This window comes from Bos indicus x Bos taurus, chromosome 14, assembly GCF_003369695.1.
Source record: "Bos indicus x Bos taurus breed Angus x Brahman F1 hybrid chromosome 14, Bos_hybrid_MaternalHap_v2.0, whole genome shotgun sequence".
Lineage (NCBI taxonomy): Eukaryota > Metazoa > Chordata > Mammalia > Artiodactyla > Bovidae > Bos > Bos indicus x Bos taurus.
This window is the reverse complement of record NC_040089.1, coordinates 1,078,346-1,097,109: the sequence shown is the minus strand read 5'-3', so window position 1 is coordinate 1,097,109 and position 18,764 is coordinate 1,078,346. Positions and strand designations below refer to the sequence as shown.

At 64.8% G+C, this 18,764-nt stretch overlaps 2 protein-coding genes across 10 annotated transcripts; one reads left to right on the top strand and one right to left on the bottom strand.

Moving 5' to 3' along the window:
• The first annotated feature begins 550 nt into the window (after positions 1-550).
• GSDMD (gasdermin D) lies at positions 551-9,637 on the top strand. 9 transcript variants are annotated; one of them, XM_027560538.1, is made up of 13 exons: positions 563-2,441; positions 2,924-3,045; positions 4,807-5,024; positions 5,196-5,388; positions 5,963-6,131; positions 6,260-6,362; positions 6,621-6,674; positions 7,135-7,230; positions 7,354-7,529; positions 7,922-8,063; positions 8,156-8,229; positions 8,350-8,487; positions 9,181-9,637. In XM_027560538.1, the coding sequence occupies exons 3-13, from the start codon at positions 4,811-4,813 to the stop codon at positions 9,427-9,429; spliced, it is 1,608 nt and encodes a 535-aa protein (XP_027416339.1). In that variant the 5' UTR covers positions 563-2,441; positions 2,924-3,045; positions 4,807-4,810; the 3' UTR covers positions 9,430-9,637. The 9 variants fall into 9 exon arrangements, with proteins under 9 accessions (XP_027416345.1, XP_027416341.1, XP_027416340.1 ...); XM_027560535.1 differs by having other exon boundaries at positions 566-2,441; positions 2,924-3,811; XM_027560536.1 differs by having other exon boundaries at positions 566-2,441; positions 2,895-3,811.
• Positions 9,638-11,764: 2,127 nt separating this feature from the next.
• Positions 11,765-18,694, bottom strand: MROH6 (maestro heat like repeat family member 6). The gene is made up of 14 exons (XM_027560449.1): positions 16,808-18,694; positions 16,520-16,672; positions 16,262-16,416; positions 15,616-15,733; positions 15,237-15,421; positions 15,014-15,151; positions 14,795-14,909; positions 14,543-14,686; positions 14,295-14,468; positions 13,954-14,121; positions 13,626-13,745; positions 13,322-13,424; positions 13,144-13,209; positions 11,765-12,966 (listed from the first exon to the last, which is right to left on the bottom strand). Exons 1-14 carry the CDS (start codon positions 17,054-17,056, stop codon positions 12,719-12,721), a joined length of 2,136 nt encoding a protein of 711 aa, XP_027416250.1. The 5' UTR covers positions 17,057-18,694; the 3' UTR covers positions 11,765-12,718.
• Between the last annotated feature and the right edge of the window lie 70 nt (positions 18,695-18,764).

Sequence of the window (18,764 nt, the reverse complement as noted above, 5' to 3'; positions counted from 1 at the left end):
GCCCGGAGACCGGCTGTGAGCCCCTGCTCACATCCTGCCGCACCCTTTCCCGATTCTGCCCGGCCTTCCTGCGGCCTCCGCCCCTCCTGACTCCGGAGCTCCCCAGGGCCCGAGGCCGCCCCGTCGCCCAGCGATCCGCTTAGCGTGGACCGCGGGCCTGCTGGACAGGCGCTGCTGCCCGGCGGTCCGAGCCACCGCTGAGGGCCCGGGCCAGCAAGGGGGGCGGGGGCGGCGAGCGGGAGGCGGCCCCGCGGGGACTCGACCCCGGAGGAAAGGACCCCTAGACTTTGGTGCGCTCCGCACCCCTCGGCCCCGCAGCGCCGCGCTCGTTCCCTCCGGACCGCCGCTTGCCCGCGCGGGTTCCAGAGCCGGAGGCGTGGGGCAGCAGCCGACATCGCGGCGCCCCGGGAACCACCGTGTCACTGGGTGGAGGGCCCAGGGTGGAGCCGCTGCCTGCCGCCCCCACGCCCCTACCCCGTCCCGCGCTGAGGCCCCGCAACCCTGACCCGGCGTGCCCTGAATCCGGATGGTCCAGGGCTGGGTGGGCCCGCTGGGGCGGGAGCGCGGGTGGGTTCCTGGGGACCACTGCTCTTCCCCTCGCCCCACGCCGTCGCCTGCCCGTCTCTCGGTTCGGTCCCTGCTGTCGCAGCCTGGACACCACCCTCCCTCAGCCCGCTCCCCCATCTCTGAGGGGGTCCCAGCCGCTGCATCCTACGCCGGTCCTGGTTATATCCTGGTCTTAGGACCTGCTCTGTTCCTCCCGGGGGCTGGCCATTTCCAGGACAGGGACCGGCCCCCACTGCCCAGCTCCTTGCAGGGTCTGGCCGGGTGCCCGCCCCACTCTGGGTGGTAGAGGCCTGCGACTGCAGTGAGGTTCTTCCTTCCAGCTCTTTCGGAGGTACCACAGCCTCCCTACATGCAGCCCAGAGCCCCTCCCGGTCCTGGTCACAGTACTCCATCAGGCACGGTGTCCTCCCTGGCTCTGGACCCCAGGGCCTGCCCGGAGCTTGCCCAGGGAGGCCTCCACACCCCAATGTCGCCTGATGTTACCCCAGACTTCCTGGGGCTCCCTAGGCCCGCGATGGGGGAGAGGGGTGCAGGGCCAGCCCCTCCCACCTTCCTTCTGCGGCTTCTCCAGTGGATTCACCTCCTGCCCTTTCAGGCTGACCTCTGCCTTCGGGAGCCTAGTGACACCACCACTCACCAGCGCAGTGCCTCTTGTGTAGGCTGTTGCTAAAGAACTGAACCCCGGACTTCCCTGGCCCTCCAGCAGTTAAGATTCCTCTCTTCCACTGCAGGGGCACTGGTTCCATGATCCCTAATCAGGTCAGGGAACTAAGATTCCCTGTGAACATGCAGCAACAACACCCTTCCATGGTTCATTCAGCTCCAGGTCACTGCCTGAGGCAGGGGGGCACAGTGTAGCACGACACCCCCCGTTACCATGGCCACTGCGGCCACCGCACTGCTCCTCCGTGTGGACAGCACCTGCCTCCACCGGTCCACCCACGTGGCAGCAAGGCCTTCTAGAAAAATAAACCTGGGGGCCAGTCATGCCTCAGCCAGAAGCCCACAGTGGCTTCACCCCCATACTGAAGAGGCTGCTACCCCCACCCTTGGCCTGGAACCTGACCAACTGGAGAGGTGGAAGTTAGGGGCCACTAGGAGGCTACACAGCTTTCCAGAAGCTTTGCTGTGGGAACAGGGAGAAGCAGGAGAATGCCCGGTGGGCCCAGCACACACCATACAGAATGCAGGACTGCACATAGGAGCACACACACACAGACCCAGGTACAAGCACGTAACACGCAAAACACAGCCGTACGAATACACACGCGTTCGTGCGCAGACCTACATCACGCACGGATGCCCGTACTTATGGACATGTGCATACATGTGCATATGCTTACATTACATACACACGGGAACACGGACATGCACTCAGCCTCCTGGAGCATCCTGCCACCACCAGCCGGATGCCCTGATTGTATTGGCAAACGGGCTCCAGCGACTGGGTCAGGTGTGGGAGCCCCACACTGTGCTGGGTGGGGACCCACGGCCCCAGAGCCCTCAGCCAGCAGAGTTCACTGGCCTGCACTCTAGTCCCCTGATGTGGAGAGAGAAACGGCCTCAGAGACCCCAGTGAGGCACTGAAGCCACCCTGTTCCCCACCCCACCCCCTCCGATGGACAGTGCCTGCCTGTGTCTACCCAGAGTTCACAGCGGCTCCAAACTTCTGCTTTCACAAGATTGCTTCCCTTCTGTTTGAATCAGCATTTCCACTTATTTGCAGCTGCAGCGTTCCAAAACAGACAACCCCTGCACTGGCATCGGGGCTGATGCCAGCAGCTCTACCTGGCGGGGCCCTCGTCCAGTCCACTTCAGATCCCTCATCTGCAGGAGCACGCAGTGCCGGATGCTGACACGCAGCCACCCCTCGAGTGAGTGTGCACAGCAGAGCCCGTGGGCTGAGTCTCGGGCCAGCCAGCCAGCAGGGGCCCTGGCGTGAGCTCCAGAGGGTCAGGAGACCTAGAGGCAGGATGTGGTGGTGGAGCAGTGGAGAAGTGGGGTGTGGGGCTCCTGGGCGCCTTGCCCCGGACACAATCCACACACGGCCCTGGAAGGAAGGACATTGAGAGCCTGCACCAGGCCTGGATGTCGTCACTTGGCTTCAGGTTTTCACAGTAACAGCTTTGAATGTTACTGTGGTATGTGAGATACAATTCACAAACCATACAATTCACCCATTAAAAGTGTAAAACTCTGGGGGTTTACCATATCCAGACTCGGGCAACCACCAGCACAACCAATCTGAGATCATTCCCGTCACCCCAAAGACACTGTGTCACATCCCCCACCCCTGGGAGCTCTAACTCTGCTTTCTGTCCCTGCAGACTTGCCTGTTCTCCTTTCATATGCCTAGATCCTGAGTGCTGTCTCCTGCGGGCCTGACTCCTTGTCTTGGCGTAACGCTCTGAGGTCCATCCACGCTGTGCTGTGTGTCAGAACTTCCTCTGCGTGGCTGAACGCCGACGGCTCCATTGGGTGTGTTGACCGCGTTTTGTTTGTTCGTGCTTCTGTAGGTGGACGTTTTCCACAGATGGACATTTGCAGTGCGTTTTGGCTGTTAAGAATAACGTTCTGAGAGCATTCACGTGCAGGTTTCTGCATGAACACGTTTTCATTTCTCTTGAATGCACTCCTAGCCGTGGAATGGACAAGCCTGTGGTAGTTCTCTGTTTAAGTTTTTGAGGAACTGCCAGACTGTTTTCCATGGGCGCCTGCACCCTTTTACAAGCCCAGCGCTGTGTGCTGCCAGATTCCCCCAGGTCTTCTCCCACACTTGTTACTCCTCCTTTTATGTTACAGTTAACTATGCGTGTGAGGCAGCCTCTAACCTTGCTTTGATTTGCATTTCCCTGACGCTAACGACCTGAGCCTCTTCTTCCGAGCTCACTGGCCATTTGTACACTTTCGCTGAAGAAATGTTTTTTCAGACCCTTTGCCCTGGCCTGTGGTTTTAGGAGAGAAGGATCAGAGAAGCTCTGCGCGGTTGGAGGCTACGGGGGTGGGGTGAGAGTCCCCGCCCCTGCACCCCTACTCCCAGCCGGCTGCGGGGCGGGTTCACCAGGGGCGTTTCCGGCTCCTCTCAGCGCCTCCGGCTACCCCGCCGAGGTTTCACTTTTGGGTCTGGGAACCTTCAGGCTGTGTGCGTGCTGGGCAACTCCGGGGCAGAGGCTTCCAATCCTGGCCCACGGGGCAGCCCGGCTTCGGCTTCGTGGGCACAGGCACACGACAGTCACAGTCACTGGTGAGCTGCTCCCACCCACGCCCTGCGCCCCTGCGCCTCGCAGGGGGCTGCCTGCCCTGGCTCCCACGTGGGGCCCTTGCTTCTTCTGGTGGGGGGTGGGGGGTCGGGGGGGAGGCCAGCACCTCTGGGTGGAGACCAGGTCCTGTCATCTTCCTTGGGCTTCCCCAAGCCCCCCAGGACTCCCCGCATCCCAGACCAGCTGGGGAAGCCCCAGGCCTCTGGGAAGGGGGCTCCCTCCGAAGTCTGACTGGTTTGGGCTTAGCTCTAGGCAGGCACCTCCAGGTGCCCCTGGGCCCACTCTGGGATCTCAGGCCAGTGCCAAGGCTTATGGGCTTCCCACAGCCAGAGGTCCTGGGTCCTGAGTCAGGCCCACAATGGCTCCTGACCCCTGAAGACAGACGAGTGACTCACAGAGCTCTGGGCACTGAGGAAGCCCTGGAGGACAGGCCTCGGGGCTGGGGATGCTTGGGCCGGGCCTTGCCTGGGCCTTCGCACCAACTGCCCAGGAGGCAATGGCTTCTGCCTGCTCCCTGCTCTCTGAACACCTCGGCCAGGAAGGCAGCTGCTAAGGCAAACAGAGCCCCAGCCTCACCCTGCCCTTTCTCGGTGGCTACTTTTCATGAGCAGCCCGAAGCCTTGTTGAAGTAGCAAAGTGATGGAGGGCTTGATGGGTGGCCAGGGATGCCCCCTCCCCGACAAGCGCTGAGTCCCAGGGCTTTCTTGGGCTTCCTGTGGACACTCTGGTCACAGGACAGATGGTGTGCATGGCTGGCCCGAGTCCCACGGAAGGCTACGAGTGACATCCAGCCTGGAGGCGCTTGGGGACCCTTGCAGAGATGGACAGTGGGTGACAGGGTGCACTTGGAGGCCGGCATCCCAGGCCTGGCCAGGCAGGACTGCCTCGGAGACACCCGAGCGGGTGCCTCTCCACTCTTCCCCTCCCCTGCCCTCTTCCAGCCCTGAGGGTGGAAGGCCTGACCAGCTGCCCTCCTCAGGAGCATGGCCTCGGCCTTTGAGAAGGTGGTCAGGAGCGTCGTCCGGGAGCTGGACCACAAGGACCTCACCCCTGTGGACAGCCTTTGGAGCTCCACCAGCTTCCAGCCCTACACCCTTTTGAGCAGGAAGCCCTTGAGTTCACGATTCTGGAGACCGCGCTACAAGTGTGTCAACTTGTCCATCAGGGACATCCTGGAGCCCGATGCGCCGGAGCCAGGTACCCGACTGGTACTGAGTCCAAGTCATGGGTGGGCGGGGGGTGGGCCAGCCGGCTCCCGCTCAGGCCCCTGGGCTGTCTCCAGCGGGCAGGCGCTTTCCAGAGGCCCCCTCCACCAGGCAGGACAGGCAGCAGCTGGCAGGCAGGGCCTCAGCTGTGCTCTCGCTCCAGCGCTGGAGTGTGGCCGCACCTTCCAGTTCCATGATGCGATGGACGGGCAGCTGCAGGGCAGCGTGAAGCTGGCAGCCCCAGGACAGGGCAGGCTCTCAGGTGGGGCTGCGGTGTCCGGCAGCTCCAGCGCCTCGATGGACCTGTGCACTCTGAGAGTGACCCCCAACACCTGGGAAGCCATGCACCACGAGAGGTGAGCCCCAGGGCTGCGGGCCCACTGACCCTGGGCAGCTGACCCTGGTCAGGCCCTCGAGGCCACAGCAGTCACAGGGTGTCTGTGCAGGCTGAGGGATGTCCCAGAGTCAGGGGCCGTGCAGAGACCAGCGGCTGGGAAGGAGGCTGCCGAGGTCCTGGGGGCCTGCATCCTGCAGGTCGGGGGGCCACGGGTCAGACTGAGCTCTGCGGCAAAGAGGCTGGGGTGGAACACATACAGGGACCCTGGTGAGAAGGACAGTTAGCTCAGCACACAGACGTGAGATCTGAACCCAGGGAGTGGAAAGAGACAGCAGACAGGTGAGCAGCCAGCCTCAGGGTGGGCCCCTCCAGAGGCCCGCAGGCTTCCCCATCCCTTCTTCCTGCCCCCCGTCTGCCCACAGGCACTGGAGCACCCAGGGGATGGGGCGATAGGGGTCCCGTGCCGGGGCATCCACATCACCCCATCCATGGCCACAGACACTGAGGTCCAGGGAAGGGAAAGCCATCCCAGGGCAGGGGGAGGGGAGGGCAAGGCGCACCCTGCAAGCTTCCCACTGGCCCACTCACTGCAGGCGCCTGCGGCAGCCTGAGCCCAAAACCCTGCAGCAGCTGCGGAGTCGGGGGGATGACGTGTTTGTAGTGACCGAGGTGCTGCAGACACAGAAGGAGGTGGAGGTCACCCGAACGCACAAGCAGGAGGGCTCAGGCCAGTTTGCACTTCCGGGAGCCTTCTGCTTACAGGTGGGCGGCGAGGGCCCTGCAGTGGGCACAGCGGGGGAGGCAGGAGGGCAGTGTCCCCACGCAGACCCCCACCACCAGCACCTGGCTGCCCCTGGCCCCACAGTCCTGAGCCCACATCCGTCCCTCAGGGCAAAGGCGAGGGCCACCTGAGCCAGAAGAAGACGGTCACCATCCCCTCGGGCAGCACCCTTGCATTTCGGGCGGCCCAGCTGGTTATTGGCTCTGACTGGGGTGAGCCAGGGTCCAGGTGACTTCTGGGGCCCAGGCTCCATTGCAGAGGCGGGGAGGCCTGGAAGAGTCACCGGCTGCCTGGAGGTGCTGGGGACATCTGGTGACATGACTGTGGGCTGGGGTGGCCGAGAGCCCCTTGTTCAGGCAGGTGGGAGGTCGGGGCACAAAGTGGGGCTGCACAGGGAGCCCAGTGGGCCAGGGAGATTCCAGGTGTTCCGCCAACCTGCCTCCCTCATCTCTGCCCCTCCTGGCTTCCAGACATCCTCCTCTTCCCAGACAAGAAGCAAAGGACCTTCCTGTCGCTGCAGGCAGGTGAGGCCCATGCACCTGGGAAGTGGGACAGGCTGATAAGGAGAGCCCAGAACAGCACATCTGGGAGACACACACACACACACGTGCATGCACACATGCACACACTAATGCAATGCACACATACACCCATGTAAACACATGCACACTTACGCATATACACACATGCAACACACACACTTGTGTGTACAAATGCACACACTCACACATATACACACATGTAATACACGTGCACACACACACTCTCGTGCACATACACATGAGCAACACACACACACTCGTGAAAACGCGCACACACACACACGGGTAGCATGGCGACAGGCTGGCACCAGGCGGGTTTGACCTTGCTCCTTGCCCCAGGCTGCCAGGACTGGGATGACAAGCTGTGAGGGCCCAGGGGAGGCCTCAGCCCTCTCTGGCTCGGGCCCCCACTCCCAGCACTGACTAGCCCTGCCTTGCCCAGGCCGCAGGCCCTCCAGCAGTGCAGACAGCCATCCACATCCGTGCTTCAGCTTAGCCTCCATAAGGGCCCTCTCTGACTACTTCCACTTCCAGCCGGGTCAGTACCTTCTGGGCCACCCTGGGGCCCCTGCTCCCCCTTTGCCCCCAGCATCTGCGCTCCCTTACCAGGGCTCCATGGGGCCACGTGGGCACCTGGGCAATTGCAGACCTGTCCCCATAGATGGGTCCACGGAGCACTGGCTGGCGACCACTGATGACTACCAGGGCCTGCGGGCAGAGGTGAAGGCCTGGGCCATGGGCCTGGAGGGCTTGTCCAAGGGGCTATGTGGGCAGCTGCTGGGTGGCCTGGGGCAGGTGCTGCGGGACGAGCCGGCTCTACAAGCCCTGGAGGACTCGGTGAGTGAGCTGGGCTGTGCGTGTGGGGTGTTAGAGGGTGGGGTAGCACGAGAGCTGAGTGGGGCGGTGGAGCAGGTGCCTGCCCGCCCTGTTCACCCCCACTCCCCCGGGCGCCCCCACCTGTAACAGGTGCCTGTCCCACCCTGCTCACCCCCACTCCCCCAGACGCCCCCACCTGGAGCAGGGCCTGCCCGCCCTGCTCACCCCTGCTCCCCCAGGCACCCCCACCTGGAGCAGGTGCCTGTCCCGCCCTGCTCACCCCCACTCCCCTGGGGGCCCCCACCTGGAGCAGGTGCCTGTCCGCCCTGCTCACTCCCAGTCCCCCGGGCACCCCCACCTGGAGCAGGGCCTGTCCCACCCTGCTCACCCCCACTCCCCTGGGGTGCCTCCAGCTGGAGCAAGGCCTGTGCAGCGGGCCGGTGGAGCCTCGGGACGGCCCGGTGGGCGCCATCCTTGAGTCCCTGGTGCTGCCCTCTGGACAGCTGGAAACAGAGCTCGCAGGCCCCGTCTTCTATCTGCTGCAAGCGCTAGCAGGTAAGGGGCTCGGGGCGGGGCAGGGAAAAGGCAAGGACGCGAGCTCTTCTGGCTAGCCCCTGGAAGCCCTTTCACCCGAGATCTCTCCGCAGTGCTGAGTGAAGCCCAGCACGTGCTGCTGGCTGAGGTGCTGGAGATGGGAGCCCTGTCAGGGACATTTTGGCTGGTGAGAAGGCCTGGGTGTAGGGGAGGGGTGGGCCGGTGTGGGGCCCGGTGCCTCGCAATGGGGTGGCGTGGGAGGGTGCCCAATGCCGGGCCCTCTGACCCCTCCCACCCTGTCTGCCAGGTGGAGAGCCTTGTGGAGCAAAGCAGCCCGTGGCAGGAGCACCGGGCTGTGTCCCTGCCGCCCGAGCGCCTGGGCGACAGCTGGGGCTCAGAGGCACCCGGCTGGGCTCTGCTGGAGGCATGCGGCTTGGAGCCCCAGGTGGGCACCCCCCAAGTGTGCTGGGAGCCTGGGGCCCGCGGCTGTGCATGTGCACTTTATGCCTGCCTGGCGCTGCTGCTCAGGCTGAGCCAGCTCTGCTAGTCTGTGGCCCGCCCGCTGCAGGCACAGCTCGCACCCACCGGCTGCCAGGAGCCACACCCAGCTGTGTGGGCGGCTCTCCACAAGACCTCGGGGGGGTGGGGACAGCCAATAAATGTGACAGATGACAAACAGGGAAAATGATGCATGAGCTTTTGAGGAGCCCTCTATCAGGGGTCGGGGGCCCAGGGGGGGATGCCCACACAGGACGGGGAGGGACCTGGGGGCTAGGAGCAGGCAGGCCCAGGGGCCTTCCCTGTGCTGGACCCAGCCACTCCGGAGCGACCGGCCACGTGGCCAGGCTCCTCCCTGCCCCTGCCCCCGCAACAGCAGGCTGGCCTGGAAGAACAGGGCATGGCGATGCCAACCCCCAGGACTGTTCTCTGTCCACCTCAGGGAGCCTGAGAGCATTCTGACGTTCTGATGCAGGCAGCGGGCCATCCTCCCTCTGCAGAGCTGCAAGGGGGCAAGAACAGGGCGCTAACAGACAGAGAGCTCTGCACTCCTGGGGCTGCATGGGGGCCTGGGGGAAATGACCCGAACCAGAGAAACTGGGCTTTGGGGTGTGTCTCATCCAAATTCATTCACTCAAAGGTAGGAGTCTGTCGAGAGGAGAGGAGACCTCCCTGTCCTGAGCCGTGGTCCCTGGGCCTCGCCAGGCACAGAGAGGGGGTGACTGACTCAGCCAGGCAGTTACTCTCACCGTGGAGTTGTCACAGCCAGGAGAAACTTGCCTCTCCCTATGGGAGCCGGTCTGCTCTCCTCCACTTGGTGGAAGGCAAGGAAAGCCACGTTCCCTTCCTGTCCGGCTCGCCGCTGCCCTGCAGCCCCAGGACTGGCTAAACATACGGAATGGAGAAGCCCTGGTGGTCTGGTGGTTAAGTACTCGGCACTTCCACCGCTGGGGCCCGGGATTGATTCCTGCTTGGAGAACAAAGATCCCACAAGCAACGTGGCCCAAAAAAATAAAAATAAAGAGAAGAGGTGGTCGGCCCAGCTGTGGTTGGGACATTAACCCCTGAGAAAACTGAGGATCGAGGTTGACAGTAAAATTAATATTAAAAGAGTGCTCCCTAAACATCCCAGATCCCAGTACAGAAATGCCTAGCAATTGTTCCCTCACCCAGGGCAAGGGAGAAGTTGGACACCTCCCAGGCCTGTTTGTGTCCCCTGGAGCCCAAGCTCCTCCTTTGCGAACCTTGCTAGGGCACTGAAAGGCACCACCAAGGCAGACAGGACTGGAGCAGCGCAGGTCTTAGAAAGCAGCAAGTGAGCAGGCCACCGGCGCTGCTTCTGGGGCCCCGAGACGCTCCCTGCAAGATCAGGTGGTGAACTGGGTCTGCTGAGCCCCACCCAGGCGCCCTTTGGAGGGTCTCACTGTTGGCCCTCAGGCTCCAGGGTCGCCAGTGCCCGGAGCTCTCCAGTGACAGCTCATTTGAGAGCATCTAAGCATCAAGATCAAGGCGTGGGGTGGGGGGGCTGCTCTGTGTAAAGCAGCGCACCCTGACCCTAGACCCTGGGGGGAGGTGAGCACTCTGTGAGCGGCTCTGCTGGGCCTGGTCACCTAGATGCCTACCAACCGTTACAGCACTCACCCAGGAGCGGGGCTCACCGGGAAGCAGGGCTACGGTTTCGCCGCCCCGACTGGAGCCTCCCTGGGGACTGCAGCAGAGAAATCCCTGAGAAGCATCCCACTCCCAGGACAAAGCGGCAAGCAGGGTGTCTGGCGGGGCCCCAGCTACAGGGCAAGGGATGCCCTCACGGGGTCGGGGCGGGGGGCAGGTTCACTCCAGATGGCCTGCGGAGTGGAGGGGAGTGGGTCCCAGGCCAGAGAGGCCCAGGCCCTGCGGGGAGGCATGGAAGAGGCGGGGAGCTGCCTGCCGAGCCCCCCATGAGGCTGGGCCCCGCTTCCCAGCAAGCCTTGCTGGGGGCTTTGCCCCTCACCTGTGCAGCCACACTCTGTGGTTGGACAGGCTCGTGCCTGGTGGGGACAGTGGGCCTCAGACGTTCCCCCAGCTTCTGGCTCCAGGCTGCAAGACCCTGAGGCACCTGACCATCAGGCAGTTGGGGGGGGGGGTCCTCCTGCCACCCTGCCGGCAGCAGTGGAGGGGCCATAGGACTGGGACCTGGCGCCTCTCTTATGGGGTTGGGCTGGAGACCCCTGAGGACATTCTCACCAGCCTCCCTTCCTTCTGCCTCCTGGGCTCTGACGGCTTCCTGGCCTCCCCAGTGCGTCCCCAGATGTTTCTCGTAGTTTAATCCAATTTTGGCATTCCCCTTGGAGAATCGTGAACTAATACCCCAAACTATGTCCCTGGCTTCTCACGGACGAGTGCCCTTGGCCGGGGCCTCCCCTGCCCTCAGAGTGACCAATGAGGAGACCCCGGCCCCTCCCTGCTGACCTCTGACTCTGCTCAGGGACTCTGTGGGCAGCACAGCTTCTCAGTCAGGGCAAAGCGTGCCTGACTCCACCCAGGGCTGGCCCAAACCCCAGCCACACGCTCAGTTCAGTTCAGTTCAGTTGCTCAGTTGTGTCTGACACTTTGCAACTCCATGGACTGCAGCACGCCAGGCCTCCCTGTCCATCACCAACTTCCAGAGCTTACTCAAACTCATGTCCATTGAGTTGGTGATGCCATCTAACCATCTCATCCTGTCATCCCCCTCTCCTCCCGCCTTCAATCTTTCCCAGCATCAGAGTCTTTTTGCATCAGGTGGCCAAAGTATTGGGGTTTCAGCTTCAACATCAGTCCTTCCAATGAATTCAGGACTGATTTCCTTTAGGATGGACTGGTTGGACTTCCTTGCAACCCAAGGGACTCTCAAGAGTCTTCTTCAACACCACAGTTCAAAAGCATCAATTCTTTGGCACTCAGTTTTCTTTATAGTCCAACTCTCACATCCATACATGACCACTGGAAAAACCATAGCCTTGACTAGACGGACCTTTGTTGGCAGCCACACGCTGCCTTCTCTGTAATCTTAGTCCAAGCCCGATCTTGGACCAGGCGCAGCTCATCAAAGCCCAGCCTTGGCCCAGAGAGACACCGAACCCCTAGGATCTGTGTTTTTATTTTGGCTGCGCAGCGCGGCATGTGGGATCTTAGTTCCCTAACCAGGGATCGAACCTGTGCTCCCTGCATTGGGAGTGTAGAGGCTTAACTGCTGGACCACCAGGGCCGTCCGGCTATCTTTATTTCAAATGCTTTCCATTGTGGTGGGCAGGAGCCCAGCCTCCAAGAGGCTGTGTGAGTGGAGGCCTCCTTCTCTGAGAAGGCAGCTTTGGGGGCCCAGAAAGGGCAAGAGGACACCTCAAGGTGGGCATTCCAGGTGGCAGAAGCCACTCATCCCGGATCTGGAGAGCCTGGGTCACTGCTTCGGAGCATTCCTGAGGGACCTCTTCCCTTACCCGGCCCTGAGCAGGTGCTTGTGATGTGGGTGCGACAGCTCAGCCTGGTGAGGGGCAGATGCTGGCACCCCACACCTGAGCCCGCAGGTATCATCTCAGACCTGTGGTGTCCAGTGGGAAGTCGGGGGCCGCCTCCAGAGAAGACCCCAGGGGTCTGAGATGGTGAGCTAGAGGGGAGGGGCAGGAACGGGGCCAGGCTGCTGGGCAGTGAGTGTGGATAGGCGGACAGATGGATGCTTCTTGAGCAGTGAGGGTGTGGCTGGAAACCTCAGAACCTGCCAGCCAGCAAGTGGCCAGCAGAGGCAGCCTTTCACAGGGATGGCTCCCAGGGCGGCACCCACTTCCGTGTCCCCACCCGGCCTGGGCCCAGAAGGCCAGGCGCCATCCAGGCAGGGCACATGCCAGGGGGCTGGGAGAGGCACAGGCCTGCTGGGGGACAGACGGATCGACAGGTGGACGAGGCATGAAGCTGAGGGAGAAGGTGCTGCGTCAGAAACTCGTGGTCCATCTAGTCACAGGGCTCTCGGGGTGGGGGGTCTTTGTGTGCAGCAGACCTTGCAGAGCCCCGCTGGGGTGGGGGACAGGCACTGGTGCCCAGCACTACGCCTAGGGTGCCCCTCAAGGCAGACCTCTTCTGCAGATCTGCCTCCCAGCCAAGACAGGCCACAGAGCGGGGAGCCTGAGTCAGCACCGTGGCCCCCATTGGAGGGCCGGCCGGTCAGCTCAGCCTGGACCTGAGCAGCCCCAGCGGCCTGGGTGGCTGCGGTGCTGGAACGGGCTGTCGGCGTAGACGGGTGGGGGCCGGGCCGGCCGGGGGCGGGGCCGGCCGGGGCAGGGGAGGTGCCGGAGGCCCCAGAGGCTCCAGCCGCAGGGCTGGGGCTGGGCGCGGGCTAGCAGCGCCACCTGCTGGCCAGACACGCGTGCTGCCGCCGCCACAGCTGGTTCAGGGTCGCTCCGCAGCCGCCCCAAGTCTGCGGGGACAGGGCGGTTCATGTGGCGGATGGTGGGGCGGGGGGGGGGGGGGGGGGGCGGCGGGACTCGCGGGCTGTCCCCCATCCATCCCAGTCCCCCACCCATCCACTCTGCCCTGGCAGCCACCACCTCTCTGGAACCCTGCGGAACCCCACGAGGGTGAGTTGGGCTCTCACCCTGGAACAGAGAGTCCAGCAGGTCCTGGTTGACGTGGCTGGGGCTGGAGTGATGAACCAGGAAGCCTGGACCAAAGCGAAGCCCTGAGTGCTGGCCCCGTGCCCACAGCAGTGAGGGGCTGGCCCAGCACCCAGAGCCCTGGGTGCAGGGAGCAGCGTGACACCAGGCCTGCCTCACCTGTGAGCAGGGCGGCCGCCCGGCGCAGGGGGCCCTGAGGGCTCCGCAGGTAACCCTGGGTCTGGCTCAGAAAGCTGGGCACGTGACTCGGGTACCACTGGACCTGGGGACAGAAGGGCTCGTGGGGCAGGAGGGCCAGCTCTGCATGGAGTGGAGGCCTCAGACGTGAGGCCAGGCTTCACTGTGCTACCACCTTGACTGGAAGGGTGAGGAGTCTCAGTCTGGGGGGGAGTGGCCCTGGTGTATACTGGACCAAGTGGGCAGCCGACCGCACCCCGTCATTCTCACCGTCCCCCCAACTGACCATGCGGTGGCAGATGCGGCTTAGGGCCTCAGGGCTGTCGTAGTGGGCCACCGTGACCATCTCCTCCAGCAGGCCCCAGTGCAGGGCCTGGTCACAGCGGGCCAGGGTCCATTCTGAGCTCTGGAACGGGGAGGGAGCGAGGTTAGAGGTGCAAAAGGAAAGCGGCAAGAAAGGACCTGGGAGGCAGGAGGTGGCCAGGGTGAGGGGCGGAGGAGTCCTGCTTGCCCAAGCCTCCTGCAGTCTTCAGGGACGTCCCTGACATGCGCTCTCTGGAGAGGCGGCTGTGGTGGGGAAGGGTGGAGTGGTCAGGACAGTGTCGGGGGCTGACCTCAGCGGTGTCTGGGCTGGGGTCGTGCAGGCGCAACAGCAGCGGAACAAGACTCTGCAGCACCAGCTTCCGCAAGGGGCGACGGAGCCCCACCCGGAGCCCGCCCCGGCCGCGCCGCACCAGCGTCCCGAGCAGCCCGACTGCGGAGGCGCGGACCGAGTCCCGGGTCTGCAACAGGAGGGCGCGATCAGGACCCGGCAGGGAGAGGGCGTCCGGAGGGCTGCAGTCTGCGGGAGTGCCCTGGGGGCCCCAGCGGGGCCTGGTCGGGTAACGGGGGTTGGGGGGGGCGGGGGCCGGCAGGGCCATGGGAAAGACAGCCGAAGGGAGCGGGCGGGGCTCACGTCGTCCAGGAGTGGCGGGAGGCGTGGCCGCAGCTCCGCGCTCAGGAGCCGCACCGGTGCCCGCGGCTGCAACAGGACCCTCCGCAGCGACCCCAGCGCGGCGTCCACGAGCCTCGGGTCACCCTCGCCCAGCGCGCCCAGGAGCGCGGGCAGCAGCGTGGTCGCGTGGCGCACCTGCGAGGGGGGGACAGGGACTCGTGGGAGGCCCCTCGCCCAGCCCACCCCGCCCCGCCCCGCCCCTCCCTCACCTTCCCATGGTTCAGCGCCAGGTGGCCGAGGCCCAGCAGGCCCAGCCAGCGCACGGTGGGCTCAGGGTCGCCCTGCCAGGCGCGGAGCCGCTCCAGGATCACCTCCTCCCGCAGGAGCCGCGCGGTGGGCCGGCTCTGCAACAGCTGGGCAGGGGACACAGGGTCAGCGCGCTGGCTTTCCGCGCAGGCCAGGGCCGCTTAGGGGCCAAGCTCACTGTCACCCCTCCCCACCCGTCCTGGAAGCGGGCTCACCCCGGTGAAGAAGGCCATGGCCGTCAGGCGCTGTGCGTCGTCTGTGCTGCGCAGCCGCGGTAGCAAGTCAGCGAACAGGCCTCGTAGGTGGTGGTCGGCGTGGGCCACCAGGGCACTGCGACGGGGCCAAACGGAAGCTCTCCCTCAAGAAGCCGCCCGCCCCCCCTACCCCACCGACCACCCCCATGCCCCTGCTTCTCTCACACCCCCGCCGCACACCTGGCCAGCAGCAGGACCCCCTCCAGGTGGGTGCCAGCTCCCACCAGTCTCCTCCAGCCTCCAGCCTGCTCCATGCAGGTAACCACCATGCGGCCTCCGTCCCCAGTGAGCAGGGCCTTCAAGGCCTCCACGGTGCAGCTGGAGACGGGTGCAGCGGCGAGTGGGCGGTGAGGGCCAGGAGGGCACTGGGCCAGCCCTCACAGCCGGGTGTGCACCCCCTCACCTGGCATGACTGTGCGGTGGCCCTCGGTGAGATGGGACCCACACCTTGGGTGTGTCGGGGGAGTGTGCGTCCCGTGCCAGTTCGTGGAGCTGAGTGACCAGCACCAGGAGAAGGTTCGGGTAGAAGCCTCGGGTGGCACCCACGCAGCCGGACACAGACAGCATCTCCCCAAGGGCGCGAGTGGCCTGTGGAACCAGGGGTTCTTTCAGGCTCAGACACAGCAGACAGGGAGAGGACAAGACCTCCACGCTCGAAGGACGTTATGGATGGGTGTGACTACGGTGAGTGCCTGCTGCCCCCGAGCCCCTGTAACCAGACTCTCCTGGCCTCTTGGGCCAGGGCTGGGGTGTCCCCTGGCAAGCTGGACAGAGCCACCTACCGCCAGAGCCTCCAGCTGGGATCCGGCTGAGCCCTTTAGCGCCCAGAGCAGCTGCACCAGCACCTGTCCATTCACACGCTGGTTCCGGCTCAGGCTGCGCCAGAGCTCAGCGGCCACCCTGGGGGCACGGGGCATGTGAGACAGGGTTCGGGACTGGGGTGAGGAGAGCCCCCAAGTTGGGGAGGCAGCCACTAGGACTCCAGCAGGAGGAGGGAGGGTTAACTGCCCCCCACCCCACCCTGGCAATCCCTGAGGAACAAGATGAGTGGCATCTGTGCAGATCACATGGGACCCCAACGGGCCAGCAACAAACTGGCATCATGAACAGTCACCATGGGGAATAAAACCAGAGATAACGTTCCCTGGGGGCAGACTAACCACAGCCAGGGGCATTGGGGGTGCAGAAGCCACCTGGCTTGCTCAGGCGGGCACCCCCAGACGGGGGGAGAGAGAAAGCCAGGCTGCAGCCAGGAACCAGCAGAGGACCTGAGGTGGGAGGGGCAGCGGGAGGAAGAGAGGGAGGAGGGGAGGGGGAAGGCTCCCTCCTCGGCCCGCCCTGGGCCAGACTCCAAGGCCAAGCCGGAAGGGGGAAGGAAGCCGTGGGGCCCCTGACGCGATGCGGGCCTGGAGGGGCGAGGCAGGTTACCGGTCCGGGGCCGGTGAGCAGCGCAGCAGTGCGAACACCACGTCCCGGGAGTGCTCCAGAGCCAGGGAGCTCAGCACCCGCAGCGCCGCCCGCCGGGGCCGCCCCTCCGCCAGATGGGGCACCTGCGCCAGCAGCCCCCGCACGAGCCCATGCACCTGGGGGCGGCAGTCAGGTCTCTGTGAGCCCTGCCCGCGCCAAGCAGGCGCAGCTCACCACCCGCAGCCTTGGAGGGGCCCGTGGGGAGGGGCATGGGCTCACCTGGTCCTCCAGCCTGTGCCCCTGCGCCTCCAGGGCTGAGGACAGGGTGAGTGCTGTTGCCTGGGTTCCCACAAAGCCAGCCTCTTCCAGGCAGGCGGCGGTGTACACGGCCAGGTCTGCTAGGGCCCCCTCCTCCCAGGAGCTCCGGGGAGTCTGGGAGTGGGACGGGGAGCATGTGGAGCCCCCTTACCTCTCTCACGGTCTTCCTCCCTCCACAGAGCCTTTCTGTCATCTCCCAGCCCCCTCCCTCGTTACCTCCCCTGACCCCCAGGCAGCCCTCCTGCTTACCTGCTGGGGCCCCTCGGGAGCTGGCTCCTGGGGAGGGGGCGGGGAGGGGGGCTCACCGCCAGCCGTGGGGGTGGTGGCTGCCCTCCCAGGCTCCTCCACTGCAGGTTCAAGCTCAGGCTGGGGCTGAGGGCCTGGGGCAGGGGGTCCCGTGGGCTGCCCCCGGCTGGCCCGGATCCCTTCGGCCAGGGCTGTCAGGGTCAGGGCCCCCACAGGGGCCCCGCGGGCCGGGCCCCACACGCCCCCAGCCATGGCCGCGGCACACGCCGAGCTTGTAGCACCTGTCGCTGGTCCTCCCAGGAAGTCGTGCCCAGGCCTGACCTAGAAGCAGGCCCCAGGCAGGCGGGACCAGGGACAGGCGTGGTGGCGTGCGCGCGCGTGTGTGTGGGGGGGGGTGTGGGGGTGGAGGTGGGGAGCCATACAGAGGTGTTTCCAGGTGTGGTACCCGCCAGGGGCTTTGGGAAGGCCCTCCTGCCCAGGCTGCCTGCAGCCTGAGTGTCTGGGGTCTGGTTCTGCCCACCGGGCCCTAGGAAAGGGCCAAGCAAGGTCCCTGGGGGACAGAGGATCTGCCGGGGCAGGGAGTATAAGGGGATGGTGGCAGGGAGGCGAGCCCTTGACCTGACCTCCAACCCCACTGGGCAGGGAATCCTGGCAAGTGTGCACAGCTCTGAGGGTCTGGCCCAGCCCTGAGCTAAGGCCTCGCCTGACTCAGCCCTGAAAGGCAGTCGAGTCCCATGCTGGGCCTGGGGCTGGGGCTGGGCTGTCCTCTCTGTGTTCCCACCCGACCAGACCTCCGGGAAGGGGACAGTCGGAGAGCTGCCGCCCGCTCTGAACTCAGAGCAGCCCTGGGGGTGAGCCAGCAGAAGAGGAGTTGCCCAGTGCCTCTGGTGCCCTCAGTCCTGGCACCAGAGTGCAAAGCTCAGAAGTGGTGACATGAGGGGGCCTTGGGCCTGGGTGTGTTCTGTTGTGTGTGTGCTGGCAGGGGTGTGTGTATCTCTCTCCAAGCCCCCCTCTCCCCAGGAGGCCTGACCAGGCCTTTGTCCCAAATCCCCACTGTCACCCTCACCCAGCAACACCGTGGCCACTGCCCAGCCCGGGCTGGGGGAGCCAGAAGAGCTGGTCCTGCCAAATACCTGGGCAGGCGGGAGAGCCCCGGGGCCGTCCCCTGGACAGTCAGCGTTCCCCCGCGCCCTTGCTGGTTCCTCGAGCTGCCCACCACCTGGACAAGAGGCCGAGGCCTTGGCCCCTGTGTCCCGGAGAGCCTCGATCCTCTCTCCTGGAGCGGACGTGGGTGGAGACCTGACAAGCCTGCTGCACAGAGGTGGGGCAGCCAGGACTTGCCGGGTGCCCAGGGCGGGCCCCTGCTCCCTAACTTCCTCCTTGGCTCTGGTCAGGCAGGCCCCACGGCTCCAAGCCTTTCCTGGCACTTTGGGGGCAGCAGCTGGGTCCCCACGACCGAGGCCTGGTCCACACTGTGACACACCAGAGCCAAGAGGGAGCCAGATGGGCGGGGCCCAGGGGCACAGGGGCCCGTGGAGCCTGGCAGCAGCAGAGTTAGGGGACACCCAGGCCTCCCCTTGGGGAGGTGGAGGTATCCCAGAGAGCCTTCCCAGGGGGAATCCCAGAGCCCCTCCAGTTGGCGCTTCAACCTCACCCTGTGGCTCCCGCCTCCAGCCTCATGGAGAGGTCTCCCAGCCACTCCCCCAGCTCTTAGTTGAGCACAAGGACCGCCCCCTTTCCCTATAGCCCTGCCGTGCCCCGATCTGCCCTTAGAGTCCAGCTCCTCAAGCCTCGGACACCCTCCCACAAGCCTTAGCTGACCTCAGACCTCAGCATGGGGCTGCCTCCTGAACCCTGGCCAGCCTGGGGTCTCCCCTGGGAGAATAAACCCTCTCACTAATTCCTGACTCCAGTCCACCCCAGGAAGCCCTGAGGGTCCAGCGAGTGGCAGACTAGATGA